This window comes from Lampetra planeri, unplaced genomic scaffold (genome assembly GCF_965212315.1).
Source record: "Lampetra planeri unplaced genomic scaffold, kcLamPlan1.2.h2 scaffold_103, whole genome shotgun sequence".
Classification (NCBI taxonomy): Eukaryota; Metazoa; Chordata; class Hyperoartia; order Petromyzontiformes; family Petromyzontidae; genus Lampetra; species Lampetra planeri.
The window spans coordinates 37,634-51,387 of NW_027613739.1; the positions used below are offsets into that span (position 1 = coordinate 37,634).

At 41.5% G+C, this 13,754-nt stretch overlaps 1 protein-coding gene across 1 annotated transcript in view; it reads left to right on the forward strand.

Annotated features, from left to right (window-relative positions):
* LOC144738515 (uncharacterized) overlaps positions 1–13,754 on the forward strand; it is an 89,009-nt gene that overhangs the window by 29,345 nt on the left and 45,910 nt on the right. The window contains exons 10-17 of the mRNA XM_078621529.1: positions 3,526–3,578; positions 4,105–4,135; positions 4,894–5,004; positions 5,595–5,712; positions 6,415–6,602; positions 8,660–8,747; positions 10,363–10,526; positions 12,669–12,721. Coding sequence (XP_078477655.1) covers positions 3,526–3,578; positions 4,105–4,135; positions 4,894–5,004; positions 5,595–5,712; positions 6,415–6,602; positions 8,660–8,747; positions 10,363–10,526; positions 12,669–12,721 — 806 coding nt within the window. The remainder of the gene's footprint in view (positions 1–3,525; positions 3,579–4,104; positions 4,136–4,893; positions 5,005–5,594; positions 5,713–6,414; positions 6,603–8,659; positions 8,748–10,362; positions 10,527–12,668; positions 12,722–13,754) is intronic.

A 13,754-nucleotide genomic window follows, 5' to 3' on the forward strand; every position in this document is an offset into this window, starting at 1 on the left:
CAAATGTAATCATGTATCATGTGAAGTGGTGCGTGAATAATGTTACCATCCACTTGGAAGGTTAATCTCTATAAAAAAAACTATGTACACATACAATTTTACAGCGATTAATAATTTGTTTCTTTGGTTTAGAGTGTGCAGGTATAATGCTGATTTTCAACTATACCTTGAGTCAACGGACATAGCCAATCAAATCAAGTTGTCGTGTGGACAAATATGCCAGCAAACCAGTGTTGAAAAGCAAATAGAAAATGTTCTAATTTTTATGCAACGTTTGACTGGAGCTTGTATCGTCAGGTGTTAACAAAAGCTCAGCTCTCGCGTGCTTGAGCTTCCTGAACTGTGTCCTTAAGCGCCATGATGTGATCAACACAACCATGCACGTCATCCAGTTTAATCATCAGCATTTATTGCTCAACTAACTGCTCAAGAGTGCCAATTCCCATGATGATAACTAACGATTTTACCAGTTAATGCTTAACTAGAATCAAAATAGCATTACAACTTCAGCTTCATTACCACCACAATACACATGAATATAATTAAGAAATGCATATTGTCACCAAGTGCAAAACAGGTTTTGCTTGTTAAACTAATCAAATCTGCGAATCACAACCAATCAACCAACCAGCAATCAACTCTTAACATATTTTACTGGATCCACGTGGTTGAGCTCCTTCGGGATCTCGATGGTCAGGGGCGATGATGCCACTCTGGAATTGAGAAAAGCTATTAACATGCATGAGAAATGAAAGGAGAGGAAAGAGATGGCGAGATGTTAACTACCAAGCCTGGTATACTGCAAGTTGTCGGTTTGATCCCAAACCTGACGGCTTTATACAGTAATTGGAGTTTGCATGTTCTCCTCGTGGTCGCATAGATTTTTCTCCAGGCCCTCCCATGTTCCCCTCCATATTTCAAAACATACCATTTATATACCATTTAGAATATTTGGCTGCTATAAATGTCCGCATGATAAGCCACTTTGTTAAGCTATCTTTTGTGGCCAGGTCGCGTCTGAAAACGAGGTAAATAGATCAGTGGGCCTTACCTGGTAAAATAAAAAATAGTTTGGTTTTCGTTTGTGAACTCTAGAGGGGCACATTTATTATGTATTCTGCTCAAAGTGTTTACTATAGTTTGTGAAATAGGATGAAATAAATATTAAAAACGAATAGAATTTACCCAGTGTTGAGATGTTCAAATACTAAATAGACACGCATGATGAGGTACGAAGTCTGCAATAATCACACATGCTTGTGGTAACACATGCGAATAAACGTGCTTTGGTAATGTACCCATTGTCCTTGAAACCGATTGGACTACACCAGAGACAGTCTCCTTTCTGGCCTTGTCTCAACAGTGTTAGACCAGAGAATGCCAAAAGGCAACCACAAAGACAATGCAAATATCACGGCATTAATATCTCGGGTTGAGCAGTTATATCTATTATCGTCTTGATACTAGCAAAAAAGGGTCCCATTGATAGGATAAACAAGCACACCCAACTGTGGTTAAGGGAATGCCAGTGCGTGTTTCGATGATACTAGTGAAAATGTTCCTGTCTGACAGATATGTAGAGGAAATTTGGGTTCGATTTGTAGACTTTATTATGTTCATTATGTCTGGACAGAGTCTATGGGAACTTCCAGGCATTTCAGGTGAACAATTGTGGTGCTCGGCGAGCAAACTAATCGTAGGGTTAGGGCTGCAAGCAGCGTCAGAATGATGACAAACGAGGATGTATTCAAATATCACCTCAAACTCCGATAAATAAATAAACAGATAATTATGATTCCAATATTAAAGTAATATTTACTGCAATTAGTATAGGACAATCATAATGTAACACAACTGTGATATAATTATGTGAGTAGCTTGTCTAGCATATCATGTGCGTAGTCACCCAAAGCACCCACAATGTCACTGCTTAGGGTTGCCAATGGGCCGGCTCCAAACACGCAGGTAGGGTGAGGAGTTCTCCTGAGGAACGTGAGTGATGGACTCAAGCTTTTGTGGTGTCCACTTGAACACTGCTGTGGCCATGGGCGTTTTGCCTTCCAATTTGTTCAGTACCATGCTTATGCGTTGTCTACAGCCTTTAATAGGGCAGAGATTTTGATTTAAAGCTTTCGTGACTGCAGGAATCCATACTCTTTGGTTCTTTTGGTAAAGTGACGTAGGTATAAAATAAAATAAATCACGCCGTTTCGATCGCAACACAAGCGGTCGTCCTCAGGCGGAAAAAATATAATCCAGCAGTGGAACTGCTGAACTGGCGAGAGATCAGCTACAACAAGGATATATATATGGCAATGGGCGAGCAAGCGGTGGCAAGCACCTCAGTTGTGTTAATGGGGGATTAATGGGGGATTAATGGGGGATTAATGGGGGATTAGGGAGAGAGAGATTAGGAAGATTTGTGATAGAAACGTGATCTATTACATTTTATACCTACATTACTTTACCGAAAGAACCAAAGAGTAGGGCAGAGATTGCAGAAACATACAAATAAAAATAGGTCATTGGACCCAAGCTTTCGCATCGTGCAAGTTCCCAGCTCAGACCTTGGTTGGGGAATTGCAGATTTTGGCGGTTTCAGGCACCGAGGCTGGACTCTGTGGTCTGCACGTGAGATTTACCAAGGCTATATTGATGGCACTGTTGTGGGATGAGGCGTGTGCACCTTTATCAGACGTCATCAAGCAGTGAGAGTGGAGACCATAGAGGACCTGCTTGTTTAGACGGTTGGCATGTTCGTCCACCCCCACTGATTTGATGATTGCTGTGATTCGGGGGCATAATTCAAGAATCAAATACTTTTTGTCAAATTTTTATTTTCACATTTGTCGTACTGACTTAAAAAAAATCACAGTGTTTTGTTTGCTCCATTGGCATAGGTTTAACATTAGCATATGTGTATATTATTGCATATATCCTCAACAATCGAATTGCACACGCATACCTCAACGCACGTTTGATGAATATAAGAGTTGATTACAGTCAATTCATCAATGGATCATTACATGTATGATACTGTGCAGAAGCAGGGGGTTGTGAGAAGGAAGTTGAGAAAAATATTTTGCCAGAAAGTGTTTTTTGATGGATAAGATAAACCACTTTGAAAGTGTAGAAGTCAATTTTAGTCTAAGAAGGTGCATGTTTGAGGCAGGAGTGATATCTACTTTATTCTGTGCGTCAGAAATATGGATTTTAAAAAGGAGCCAGCAAAGACGCTTTGTCATTCGAAATGTGGGTGTGTGCAGAAGATGTTAAGATTTTATGGCATATAAGGGTAAACAACTAAAATGCGGTGACACGCGCTTGGTTAACACTTTCATTGAGCAGTCGTTTATGATGACGATGATGATTGTGATTATATCCAAAAAGCATCATACCCACAGTCAACACAGTCCCAGAGTGTTTGGAGGTGATGCTGTCTGCACTGCTGCGTGTGTTGGCGATCCTGCCCATTTGCACTCTGCATGAGTGTGTGCGCTGATTGCTCTCTCTGTGTTACCCCAGCAGAAGCCAGTTCTCTGTCCAGAGATGCTGGTGTCTCAAGCCACAAAATAACGGTGAGGTCTGCAGCAACATTACATAATATAGGCAGAACATGGCCTGACTTCTGTAGAAAATGTTTTACTTATAGTGAAGCAAACCTACAGCCTCAGCTGTCCCATATAAACCCTCGTAACACTCGCCATGGTGACGTAGCCCAGCGGTAGGGCGTTCGCCGCTTGTTGCAGAGGTTCACAGTTCAAATCCAGTGGCCACCCTGATTAATACTGCTGGTGTATTAACTTTAAAATACGTGCCGTATGCTTGACACTGGGCGTTAGAGATCACGTGACGTAATCTACAAGAGGAGCCAATAGTGTGCTGATGACATCGTCCAAATTTGCCAAATTTGGAATGGTTACCTGCAAATTACTCAATTTGAATTATACTCAGCAATCATCACCTCCTAGTGCGAAACCTTGCCAGGGCCCTCCTGAAAACCTGGAAAGAGTCATGAGAAAAGCTTTTCTGGGCAATAATAACATACATTTCATTTATGGTTAGTTCTTTGTGCTTAATTTGTATTGCCTTATTTTATTTCAGCTTCCCCAGGTTCTGGAGAAGAAAGAGAAAGGTAGGCACCACGGGGCCTTCTTCAGGTTCACGGGGCCCATGGGAGGAATCCACCTTTTCCATGTGCCCAGTGCAGTGAACGCAGCGCCCTTCTTGATCAGCCTACATTAACCGTTACCTAATGCAAAGCCCTTGTCAATCCACTGCTGGATGAAGGCCTCACCATGCTGTGATGGTCAAGGGGGTTGTTTGACCATACTTTACCATGCTGGTCAGTGTGAGTCAGTGAAGGGTTTTTTCTCGTGAAATTAATTTTTTTGATTTAAAACTAATTTATTTTGAACTGCTTTTTGTATTTAATTTGTTGTCCTTTCCCCTCACCTCCAATTATCACGGTTATCTAAGTACGGTGCGAAACAAGTTCAACATACATACGTGAATAATATTAACATTGGCCAAAGTAGCGCAGCATAGAATCCTCTTGACCGCCTGTCCCCATCACATCAGTCCCAAAAGCAAATATTTTCGGTGGGGCTTTTGTTCATGCCATTAAATTTGAGATATGCAAATGACATGCCATTTTCTAATTTCTGTCTCCCCCAAATATCCATAATTACATGTTCATTGCAAGTACATTAGAGCATTGGTAGTGGCTGTGCTGTGTGGGTGGAGTTGAGGCACAGCATCGTCCATCAATTCTGATGCTGTATGCGACAATAGCTTACAGGCCGGTGTCACAACTCACACAAGCCCAGGCTGTGCGAGAAGAGCGTCCTGCGTGAGCTGTCTGCCCCCCCCCCTCTCTTGCTCCGGCTTCAGAATTCACCGGGTGTGGAGTCAAGGAGAGCAGCCTCTCACACCCAGTCAGGCACTGGCCGAAGAGTGGCGATGGCCGTGTGTACATCCCCTACAAGGTGTCCAAGGACTTCTGTAAGTGTCGCATTGACCTCATGAACTGTCAGTGTGTTAGTGCTCTATGGAGAGGCTTCTTTGACATGTTTTATTATAGCTTTAAATCCACGAAATGTGAATACTCGTACATTGGTTATAGTAGCATGCATAGTTAACCTTGAGGGTTTTATCAACACTAGTCTCATTATGACAGCTGAATTTTAGATTATTTTGCGTCTTAATGTGCATTTGCCTTTACCAAGAGATTTGCAGTCATACCACCAACCAGATGCTGGAGACATTGAAGGTTGGCTGTTGACTTAACAGCATCAATGGCATCGCCATGATGACCTGAGCTCCTATTGACATAATAGGGTGCTACTCACAGCTATAATTTGATGTCAGCTGCTACAGTTCCACCAACTATTTTCCTTGCACCCACGTGTAGTATGTAGGTCCTGGTCTAATGCACCCTAACGTATGCATATAAATACAAACATTTTAATAATGCTTTGTAATAACAACCCCCCCCCCCCCATTATGATAATTAATATAAATGACTTCATTGCGGACAATGCATACAAATTGCATTGAAGTGAACTGATATGAAATGCCTCACTGTCTTGCAGATGACTACGATGTGAAAGCCATCGAGCAGGCTGTAGACGAGTTTGAGAAGAAAACCCACATGCGATTCCGCCCTCATGGCAAAGAGACAGACTTCATTCACATCCAGGCCTTAGAGGGGTGAGGATTTCACATCCAATACCCATATACTGTACAATAATTCAATAATTCACAGCCAGTACTCGCATCTGGAATTCTCATTCAGCACTCAATCATGTTGACATAGATCTTTGTAATTCACAAGCTGTACTGGCTCTGCCTCACCACAGCCAATCCCAACACGTTGTGTGGTTGTTCTGGCCATTGCCAGAGGTGTGGAGTGGAAAAGTGCTTCATAGCTCATCGGATTCATCCAGTCTAAATAGAGTTTCTGATTTTGGTCTTGAATGTGCTCGTCTTACACAGTCACTATGCATCTAAAATCACATCTTAGCTGAAGAGAGTTTATTGTTGTCAGTGGAATATTGATTCAAAATAAATGTACGTGTTAGATCACATGAGTAAAGTGTGTGTCGTACACCTTCCTCCACCAGTGGAATATATTTTAGCCTAATTGAAGAGATTTTCAGGACCTTTTACGTCTCGTGAGATGATTTTGCTTCGGATGGAAACGCATTTTGTCTGGCAGAACAAATTGCATTTCTAGTTTACAGCAGTGGTGGGTGTCATAAAATGACAACTTCACTCTTCTGTACTCTTTAGTTTAGGGACTCTACTGTTCCATGCAAACTCATTGTCCCATTTACATAAAAATCTGAAATATACTTTATCTAAATGTATTTAAAATAATCACGTGATCCAATGGATGACTCCTGCTTTCAGGTCTCTCAGCAAGAGCTGGTCGTACGTGGGGAAGCAGGGGGGAGCCCAGGATCTGTCCCTGGAGCCCGGCAAGGTGACCAAGGGCACGGTTCTGCACGAGTTGATGCACGCACTCGGCTTCCAGCACGAGCACTGCCGCAGTGACCGCGACGACCACGTCTGGGTGGTGCCAGAGAACATGAAGCCCGGTGAGAGGGACAATGTGACTCCATCTCTCAGTGCAGGATGAGCATCACCTGTGACTGTTGCTTCCGAACTGCCTCTGGTACTATGAGTGCCGATCCTCCTCTACTGTCCGCGTCTGGGCACTAGCGGTGCAACGATGGATCAATTAATCAATATTAATTATTTAGCTAACAATACACGCATGGATGTGTGTAAAATTAACAAGATTTATAAATTCATATGTTTTTTGGATGAGTTCAGTAACCCCCTGCAGCCACTGGAGGCCACTGCATTAAACAGATTGTTAAAAAAATTACCTATTCTTGAGTGGAATCAGAACCCTAATCACGACAATTCATCTCGTGGTACCACAACTCACCTCCATGACACCCCTAGCGGGCAAGAAGGCAAGTCTCATTTGTAATGACTGGAAGCACAATATAGCAGCGTGCCACCCTCTTAACTGATGCTAGGTTGTAAATGTGTTCACAGTTTATTCTTTTGTTTAATAGAATTGTACTGAGCAGACTGGCCTTCCCATTTGACTACAAATATTCTTCAAATTAAAAATAATAATTAACTCTAGATTTGAAGCTTTCTTGACTGCAAGGATTCATACTCTTTGGTTTTTTCGGTAAAGTCACGTAGGTAAAACAATTAATGAAATAAAATAAATGAAAACAACAAATCACGACGTTTCGGAGGCAACACAAGCCTCCCTCATCAGGTGTAAAAAGGCACAGCAAAATAATGTACATCTGGCCCTCAAGATGAACGGATACTCAGACCGTACCATCCGCCAAGCTGTTTCTCCCACCATGCAGAAACAACCACCTGAAACTCCGATCAAAATCATCACGCTGCCATACATAGCAGGCGTTACCAAAAATATTTCCAAAATTCTAAACAAACACAAGATCCATGTCCGGTTCAATACAGTACACAAAATCCGTGATCTGATCCCATCCGTAAAGGATGTCATTCCGGATTTACAGTACAAATTGAGTTGTACCTGTGGTGACTGCTACATCGGGGAGACGAAACGACATATTTCGGACCGAATTCGCGAGCACAAATCAGATTTGAAACACGGCAAAACGAATTCTTCGGCCGTTGCTGATCATTGTTACAACGCTATGGTGATCATGATATTGTTTTCTCTGATACCAAGGTACTCTGCAAGCCGTCTGGATACCACCAAAGATTTGTCCATGAGGCTATACAGATGTACAAACATAGACATAACTTCAACCGAGAAGATGGATTCAAATTGAGCAATCATTGGAAAGATGTGATTAACCATGTTAAACCTCAACCGTGACTCTCCCCCGCTCTGCGTCCCCCCTCCCCCATCCGGGGCTCCGTCCTCCTTCTCTATCACCTTCCTGGCTCCACCCACATCCCAACCCCCCCCCCATCCTGCGCCCATCCTCCTTGGCTACTCCCCCTCCTCTTACCCTATACAGTATAACAATGTCTCATCACAAATAACTCTCGCTACAGTTATTTTGCTGTGCCTTTTTACACCTGACGAGGGAGGCTTGTGTTGCCTCCGAAACGTCATGATTTAATTTAGTTTTCATTTATTTAATTTTATTAATTGTTTTAATAATTAACTATTACAAATGTATTCGAATTTAATTTTATAAACGGTGGCAATTCTAACTTTAATTTATTGTTCATTTAGAAATCTGATACATCTGATTGGTTGTTTCTGTGGTGCTACAACATCCATTTTAGAAACCGGGTTGGGTGCAGGGGAAGTTTCGACTTCCTGAATTTTCCTGAATATGCTTGACAGTTTGAAGTGAAACGTGGCATCAGATTGCTAAATGTGGTTGTGCTAAATGTTCTTCACCTAACCCTGAGCTGAAACAATAATAATTTATGCGTTACACGCTTGTCACTATGTGACAATTACATTTGTTTGGCTGTGTCGGGTGGTGGTGAGCCTTTTGATACAAATTTTGCCAGATCATTACGTGGCCTCACCCAAAACTAAATTACAAATCAGACCGATAATATTCATAGCGAATGTGACAAAGAAGGTTTAACATGTTAGACCATGTTTCTTTTTCAGAATGGCACGGTCAAATCTTCACTAAGAAATCACACGCGCATGACGTGTCCGCCCCCTACGACTGCAGCTCCATCATGCACTACAGCATGTACGTGCCAGCCCAACCACTCCCTGTGTGTGCGTGCCTTATACTTCCCCTATATCACAGCGTGTGTGTGCATCTTATACATTCCCTATACTACAGTATGTGTGTGTCTTATACATTCTCTGTACCATATATATAGTCTGTATGTTATACATTCCCTGTACTACAACATGTGCGTGTGCTCATGTATATTATCTTCACAACAGCCAGCACGTGTGTACTAATATACTGACCTTACTGAAAGAGAAGTTTTCTGTTTCTCGTTGTAATTCCCAGCATGCTTCTTACCACCCTTTTTCTGTACTTTTCAGCTTTTGTTTATAATCTGTTTCATTATCTATCTTTATGATTCATATGTCATGGCAGATACTATTCACTGATTTAACCTTTATGATTTAGGAACTTTGGTTTGTTGCTTTTAATGGTAAAATACTATTTTGCAGTTGCACTCCATCCAGCTCCCAATTACCTCTTATTCCATAATTTTGATTCCAGTCCAACTGATTTACCCAGATACACGCACTCGGTTCTGTATTCAACAGGATGGCTAATTTGGCCGCCTTCCGGCTGGACCTGCACACAATTTAAGTTACAATTACAGCAGCATTACATTTTGACTTAAAACTTTTGTGACTGCAGGAATTCATATTATGTAAAGTCACGTAGATAGAAAAGAAATTTTTTTTTTTTTAATAAAATACAATTATCCACTTGATGACGACCGCTTGTGCTGCGATCGAAACGTCGTGAGTTTTTAAATTATTTTTTATTTTTTTATTTTGTTTTCTATCTTTGTGACTTTACCGAAAGAACTAAAGAATACAGCAGCATTGTTATCTAAAATTGCAGTTACATTTTCAAAGTGATTCTAATTAATTACAAATCATAGAACTAGAATTGTAATTAATCACGGATCTATCTCCTGCTCCTGACCTCTCCTTAGGTCGACGTGACTGTGTGCCGCTGATTTTGCTGCTGTCCAACCCAGACCTTCCCTGCTCATCCCCTCTGCCTCCCTGACACATTTTAATATTTTTTGTCTTCTCAACCTCCTTTGCTTTTGCTTGGCGTTAACCCTATGCCACCTCTGGACCCTTTCCTGACCTCTCCTTGTCCTCGCTCTTAAATTGCACCACCTCTGGTCTCTGTCCTGATCCTCATCTGCCACTGTGGCTGCCTTGAATCTCATTGTTGCTGACTCGCTGGTGACGGGCCCCTGGTACCACAAAATTATTCTGGGGCTCATTGGTGATTAGGCACTGGGGCCCACACAGCCTGTCCTGGGACTCGTGTGGTGAAGGGCCCACGAAGATATCACTGGGACTCATTGGTGCTGCCCTGGCTGCCCATGTATCATGATACCTCAACTTTGTCGTGCACAATGGGCTGTCAAAGCTGTCCCACTCTACAGAATGTGTTATGTGTAAATATTGTGTACTCCTGTGAACTGTGACTTCGTGTGATATATAACGACACTCCTGCCCTGCAGAATGTATATTTGTTCATCTAAGTCTTTCATTTGTATACTAATGTTTTAGTTGTGTTTACCAATAATGGCCTGATCAAGGAGTGCTTTGTACCTGGTGTTGTGTGTGTATGTGTGGGTGTGTTCATTCAGGACGGCGGGCTCAGTGGACGAGCGCAACCCAACCATCATCCCTAAAAACCCTGTCCTCATGCTGCACATGGGGCACGGCAACTCCCTGAGCCCCTGTGATATCGTGAAAGTGCAAAAGCTTTATGGCTTTCCAACAACCCGAGTGCTGAATTCTCACTCTGCAGGTGGGTTTACGGAGGTCATTTATTCAGATGTCCTCTTCACTGAGGTTTGTACCATGGCCACGTCATTGGTAGCTGATGTAATTATTTTAAGTCCTTAACCAACCAGATAGTGTGAGAACCTTAACATGAGACCCCACCAATATCTTTTTACGTAAAGGTTCTGGTGGTGGGGATGACAAAACTTTGAGATGACCTTCGTACAAACCCATTCATAGGAGACACTGCCAAGTTACAAGATGTACGGAAACTTGCGCTTCTGAAAATAACAGATCTCTTAAAGTAGTACCTTCAAATAATTCAACAACATCAACATTAGCTTATATCTTCACACGAACTCCGTTAATTTCACACAAACTCCGGCCATCCTCGTAGCAGCTTTTGGCTGTCCATCAAACAAAGATGGCCACTGCGTTGCGCGCTTTCAGATGCACTTCTGCGACCGTCTGAAATGCTCTTCCTTCCAACATTAGGAAGCCACTGGAGCTATGCACTTTTACATATAGACTGAAAACTTATTTCTTTAGAACTGCTTTTTGTGTTTAGTTTGTTGTCCTACTCCACACCTCCAATTAGCACGGTTAGGTACGTATGATGCTAAAGAAGTTCAACATACATACATGTATATCTTAAAATAAATAAGACAAGTGTTCGTAATAGTAATTTTTCATGGAGAGGGAATTGCATAAGGTTTCTAGTCTTAAGGTTATCTTCATATCTTGAGTTACAATAGAATGTTAGCGATGGTCGTGTTACATCTGGAATTGGTTGACCACTCCCAGTGCCACCCTTTAAGCTTCACGTGTATAATATACGAATCGTGTAGTAAACAAAACCCCTCAATATGCCCGGAGATGGGAAGCCCTTTTCTACTGACACACTGCGCCTCTCGTTACATTCATGGTATGCACTTGAGAGCTGCTCAGCGTTTCATTCAATGGGAGGAAAATCCTAATTGCACGACGAATGTGCACGATAGGCAGGCCTTGTTCGGGGCAATGTGAGGACAATGTCAACATTACCAATGATTTCTTCACCATCAACAGATCACAATTAAATAACTTGCTGCACAGTCGATAATCCCCAATTGAACAGAGCATCACACTGATAATTTGAAGAAAATATGGCAAAGTGGCTCTCACAAATCCTCGGTGAAAAGCAGAAAGTTCCTATAGCTGTGTCCGAGTGCACTGCCACGCATGCTCCTCTTCACACTCTTCAGCTTTTGTTCCATGGCATAGCAGGTAGTATACACAGAATAACATGTAATTCTTGAGGCACATTGGTATGTTTATTTTAATCGTGAATTCAGTTTCACAAAAGAACTGTGGCCTACTTTCTTCCACATTTTCATTCATTATTTTTTCGCAGTCCACCTGCGGTAACTGTCTTAGGTACACCCACAACATTGTTGAGTGAATTTGTTGTATGTGAATTTGTTTTGCTCATTATTATCTTGAGTCAACTCTATAGCTTTCTTTACAATGTTATGCGGTCATTTCCTATAATTCAAAATAATAATTCTCGTCATTGTGGAGACTATAAATAACCAACTGAATAAGCAGACATCGTTCCTTCGCACATCCATCTTTTAAGTAAAAAAAATAAAAGTATTTCTTACACAACCTATCGTCCACACGACCATCTGGAAGTGTAGATATTCAGCAGAATTTATTCAAGACAAAAAACTACGAGCTGTTTTTTATATAGTGTCTCCTTACCATTAGAGTGAGGCTAGCTTCAATCAATGCTGGTGTACTGCCAACACTTACAGGCACGGACCCTCTATGATACAGGTCCTCGTTAGATGTAACATATAATACGTAACTCACGTTAATCGTAAGTGTGACTGTCAAGAATATAGAAAACAAAATAGATACGCAGACAGCATGTCTTTTTTACATATCCATCTCTCTACATACATTATGACACTGTTTCTTAAACAACCTATCAACCTTCTGGGAGTGCATAATTTCACGAACATTGATTGAAGTACAAACATACTATGGACTTCATGATGAGGTTATTTGGGTTTGAGCTTACATATAAATGCGTCATTTGGCTTTTTAGACAGATGTATGAACAATAAGAATTATTTTATATATTTATGTTTTTGTTCATTGTGCTTGTGTGCTGATTTGTCAGATGTGATAGCACATGGAGGTCTGGAGAACCATGTGAACATATCCAGAAAAAAGGTGAGAGGGATGAAGCAGTGGGAAACATGACTATAAATTGTGTCAGCTTTAGTTAAAAGTAATTTTATATTTTGTGGGGAGCAGACGTTGCATTAGTATGGTAATTTTAAGTTAATGTTTACGTACAATGGGGTTCTTTAAAAGTAACGGCCATTAAGGTTTTCCTATGAAACTGCCAGACCTACATTACTGCAAACGCATAGCGAGAGGACCGCACGCCTTCACACTGCTCGGTGCAGTTTGGATAACACGCAAAACGGTGTTTCAGTTGCAAGCAAAATGGCTCAACAATGAGGCATAGCCGAGTTCCTGCTGCGACAGAAAACGAGATTCTTGTTTGGTGCACACGGCGGGAACCGGAGGGGTGTTGTATTATCGTTCATGGGTGAATCGTTTTTGATCCCACACCACAAGTGGTCATGGCAACCCATAGCCACGGGAGTCTCACTGCGCCGGTTTCACCGACTTTGTTCACAGATGGTAAAATAGCACTGATTGCACTAATGAGGTATAAAATTACGTTTATGTGGGTAAATCTGTAGACTCCTTTTCATGTAATTTACAACTCTTTAGTTACTAAGGTTTCTAATAGATACATTCAATGACATTACCTCATAATTCCAGTGTGGTTGTTATTTAAAGAATGTTTATGCATTTTCGCAAGGCATTCCCTGTGGAGGGTTGAATGCGTGGTATTGCCGCTGTGGGTGTTGTTGGCCGCCACCACTCTGCTCACTCAGTTGACTGCTCACGTTTCCTCATGGAGACACCACAGTGCCGCCGGTGCAGCAGTGCTTAGTGAATGAGCTCCCTAAGCTCCGCTGATGTCAGGCCTGTTCACTGGCTTTTTTACTTTTATTCATTTATGATTGTTATGGATATGGAGTAGTTTCATCATGAGTTCATATTTCATTATTTTGCAAAGTAATTGGTATGTCCTTTGGAGCATGATTTTAAATCAATAAAAAAACAAATTACACAAATTAAAAAATATTGTCCGGTTTTTCACAAAATGTTACTTTAATTGGTCGAA